Raw genomic sequence first — 4,374 nt, forward strand, 5'->3', positions numbered from 1 at the left:
TCTCTAGGTTTGGAAAGTTTTCTTGCAGGATTTCATGGAATAGTTTATCAATGCCCTTATGAGTCTCTTTGACTTCTGGGATACCAGTTATCCGGATGTTTGGACATTTGATGGTATCTAGTATTCCTCATACATTATTCTCAAATTTGGGGGCAATTTTCTTAGTCTTCATGGTGGATTTTCCTAGGCCAGCACTTTTCTCTTCTACATCTGAGATTCTATTTTCTGTATGATCTAGTCTGCTTTTAATACTTTCAAGAGAGATTTTTACTTCCTGTATTATAGTCTTTTCCATTTGATTATTTTGTAAAGTGTGTAATCCTCTTTCAGATCTTGCAAGAATTTCCTCGCCTCCCAGCACTTGTCAGCTCCTTTCTCCTTTCTCTTCTGCAGTTTATTGTCTCTCTTCTCTTCCATCTCTGTTAACTTCGCCATTATGAATGTTCTAAATTCTTTATCAGGCATATCCATGGTTTCTGTTGAACTGTCTGTGGATGAGGAGGAGTTATTCTTTCCCCATGGAGGACAGGTATTTTCTTGCTTTCCCATATTTCTTGTGGTCCTGCAGTGATTTCTAGTCATCTGATGGAAAAGTGTGTTACTTCCCAAACTTGAAGTTCAATCTGAGTGTCCAGGAGCGTGCAGAAAAGGAAACACAGAGAGAGAAACAACAGCAACAAAAACAACCAAGAAACAGAGAAAAAGAAAAGAAAAAACTAAAACAAAACACAACATTTAAAAAACTAATTTTTTTTAAAGAAAAAAGTAAAAATTAGAAAACTGCATGGCGCAAAATCACTAGTTCTCAGTAGCCATGAAGGGGTCTTCTGTCTCCTGTGCCCTTGCCTTTCCTGGGTTGGGAGGGGAAGCGGGGATTATTAACAATATAAAGGGAAAGGAGGGACTGAGAGCCCAGAAACTGCTTAACTTTAAAAATTTTTAAAAAGGAAAAATTACCAAAAAATGAGAAGTCAGAGACAGAGGTAGAGAGAGAGAAAGACAGATGCAGAGACAAGAGGCTGCAGAGTCTTCTTCCTACCATGTGAGTTTGAGGAATTATCAGTAGAAAATCTTCATTTCTCCTAGTCTCCTGAAATCACTTGTTCTCAGTAGCCATGAAGGTCTTCTGTGGCCTGGGCCCTTGCCTTTCCGCATGAGTTTGAGGGCTGGAGGCTGAATTATTAATGGAAAAATCTTCATTTCTCCTAGTCTCCTGAAATCACTTGTTCTCAGTAGCCATGAAGGTCTTCTGTGGCCTGGGCCCTTGCCTTTCCGCATGAGTTTGAGGGCTGGAGGCTGAATTATCAGTGGAAAAATCTTCATTTCTCCTAGTATCCTGAAATCACTAGTTCTCAGTGGCCATGTAGGGGTCTTCTGTGGCCTGTCAACAGCTAGTGTTTCTTTTTTTTTTTTTTTTTTTGAGAGGTTTTTCACTATAGGGTGCGTGTGCTCGCCAGACAGACAGAGACAGACATAGAGACAGAAAGTGAGAAATCACCCCCCCAGGGGGGATGGTCATGTCGCAATCCCTTCTCCTCCATTCTCCTCTTGGGATCTTGGGCACGCACGCACATGCACCCGGCATGAGTTTTAAGCCACCAGGTCTGGGATGTGAACCACGGTCAACTACGTGGGAGTCCAGCGACATAGCCATTATGCTAACTGCTGGTCCCGACAGTTAGTGTTTCTTGAGTCATAGACAGTGATCTCAGTACTTTTTATATTAACTCATTGAATCTTCACAATCATCTACAGGTTTGAAAAGATGTGAAAGCACTAAAGAAGACATGTGATTTGTTGGGGCAGTTAGACCTTTCCTATGAATAGAACAGCATGTGCATTAAAAGGGAATGGGGAGAGATGAGACAGTAATAGGTTGTGGCCAGATTTTGAGGGACCTTGAATGCTGTGCTAAGAGACCCACTTTATACTGAGACACTGAAGGTTTTTAGACAGGGGAGTGACATACTCTTGTGTGTATTTTGGAAATAGTTCTACCATAGCAGTATGGAAGATGTGAGCTAACAGAGAGTGTTAAGGAAGTACCTTATTCTAGTGGTCAAGGTGAAGCATTGGGGCACCTGAGTGGGCCCCAACCAGTATTCAAGGAAGCCCTGGTTTCCCTGCAGAAGCTTCTTAGGGGTTCTGTAAAAGGGAGAAAAAAAAAAAAAAAAAATTGATGGGCTTTGTAGTCCCACTCCCACTTCTAGATAAAATATGTGGAGGTCCAGGTGAACTAATTTGGGGGGGGGGTTTCAGGGAAAATAGTTTATGACATTTCGAGAAACTATTGGCTTATAGAATAAGTCTTTTCCTCTTTCTCCCTGTTGAGCTACACTTGACCTTTAACACCTATTGGAGCTGTGCATTCCTCTGTGAAGCTTTCTTTGACTCTCTTGGCAAGAGTTCATGGGTCCTGTTGCTCTGTTATCCAGTATCTCATGCTCGCTTCCTTTATCACATTTATCACATATCATGTAACTCTCTGTTTTTGTGTCTGTCTCCTCCACTAGTCAATAGACTCCTCAAGGGCAGGTGCCTTATTCATATTTGTATTCTCAGCATCCTACTTAGGAGTTAGTAATATTAATCTTAGCTAGTATTATTTGGGCACTTACTATGTGTTAGACTGTTCCCTATGTTTCATATGTATATTAGTTCATTTAGTCACAAGATATAAATGCTGTACTGATCCCCATTTCGAAGATTGAGAAACTGGGGCAGCAAGAGGTTAAATAACTAATTCACAGCCTTGCTATTAGTGGAGCTGGAATTTGAAGCAAAGTAGTCTGTCTCCATAATCTTTATTCCTTAACACTATTATAGTGCTTCTGGCACATAATAGGCATTCTTAAAGTTGAGTGAGGAAATGAATGTATGGAATGATAGTTGTTAGAGTCAGAGAGTAGGAACAGCCTTAAGTTCCTATTGGATGTTGAGTTGGGATGTAAAGTTAGTTATGAAATTTCTCTGACCATTTTCTGTAGACCTGAGAGTGAGAAAAATATAAAATCAGTTCTTTTCCTTAGGATGTTGGTGAATTTCAGCTCCCATGAACACCTGTTACCACAACCAGTATCTAATTGGTATTTACTGATATAGCCATCTTATCAATTTATGTCTGGGATTTATTCTTCTATATAGTACTTTATCAGTCAGCATCTAAACTGTATGAGTCTCTAAAATGTTTTGAATATTACCAGTTTCCTAAACTGTAGGTGGGAAGTTTGGAGTTGGGATGGTAGAGTTGGAGGAAGGGCATGTTTCCTATAGTCACTGTTCATGCTGCTTCTTCCAGGCTCTAACCCTGGAGTATTACAGTGGCTAAAAAACTTCTGAGCTACACCCGCTGGTCAGGCAGCTGAACATTCTGCTGACTTTGCATTATTCCAATAGGCTCAAGACTGTACATTCCAAGTATTCTCATCAGTAAGTACCAAGCCCGGGTTGAGGGTGGGTTTGTACTCATTCATGGGCAAGCTTTAAAACACGAAGTCTAGACTAGCTTCACTTAAGAAATTTTTAATCTTTTTTGCTCTATGGTTAAAGCAAGATAGGGAACCAAGGAACCAATGTCTTACTTGTTACATGGAGTTTATTTGGCTTTGGCCTATTTTATACTGAGCAGATTCCTCTTCCTTTTGCAGGGTCTTCTTTGAAGTCACCAAAATCCCCCCCTTGGACACATTAAAGCTGGAGGAGATTTTGAACTGTTGATTATGAGGCTGAGAGCCTGGCACTCTGGCAGCAGCCGCCAGGGTCAGGCAGGCATGTTAATAGGCTATATTTATTCTGTGCTTGCATTTGTCTTTTGAATACTTGTCTTAGTTTATCCTTTCTTTGCTTGTTTTTCCCAAACTGATTATGTTGTAAATATTTAAGTTTTTATGAAGAGAAAAAAATATTGTCATGTTTGACTAGAAAATTAATAAAAAAACATCAATGATTATTGTTTAAAGTATCTCATCTCTCTTCCATTGGCTCAGGAATCCCATGCACAGCTCAAGAAAATTTAGTTTCATCCTAGGAAAGGTTGTCTTAGGGCCTAACCATCTAATTCTCTGCTCATTTAGGAAACTTTCATCTAATGGGAAGAGGAATTGAGTGAAGTGTGAACTGATAGATGAGTTTATAGAAAGAGGATCCTGGGGAGTGGTGCCTAGTCCAAGGAGAAAGCCCTCTGTCCCATAGATAGGCCTCAGTGTTCTTAGCTGGGGAAGCTGACAGTATAGCCTTTGGTTCCAATTTCAGGTCACTTGATTTTTTTGCTTCTTCTTACATGATGAAAAGGTGGAGATAAGTAAGGATTTTTTTGGAGAGGTTTTTCACTATAGGGCGCGTGCGCTCGCCAGACAGAGAGACAGAAAGCAAGAA

The 4,374-nt window shown here is 40.3% G+C and overlaps 1 protein-coding gene across 1 annotated transcript in view; it reads left to right on the top strand.

Annotated features, from left to right (window-relative positions):
• The window catches only part of CCNB3 (cyclin B3), a 60,723-nt gene extending 56,833 nt beyond the window's left edge, over positions 1-3,890 (top strand). The window contains exons 11-12 of the mRNA XM_027766196.1: positions 3,299-3,429; positions 3,648-3,890. Of these exons, the coding sequence (XP_027621997.1) occupies positions 3,299-3,328 (30 nt within the window). The 3' untranslated portion in view covers positions 3,329-3,429; positions 3,648-3,890. The remainder of the gene's footprint in view (positions 1-3,298; positions 3,430-3,647) is intronic.
• Positions 3,891-4,374: the final 484 nt, after the last annotated feature.

Source organism: Tupaia chinensis, unplaced genomic scaffold, assembly GCF_000334495.1.
Source record: "Tupaia chinensis unplaced genomic scaffold, TupChi_1.0 Scaffold141414_1, whole genome shotgun sequence".
Classification (NCBI taxonomy): Eukaryota; Metazoa; Chordata; class Mammalia; order Scandentia; family Tupaiidae; genus Tupaia; species Tupaia belangeri.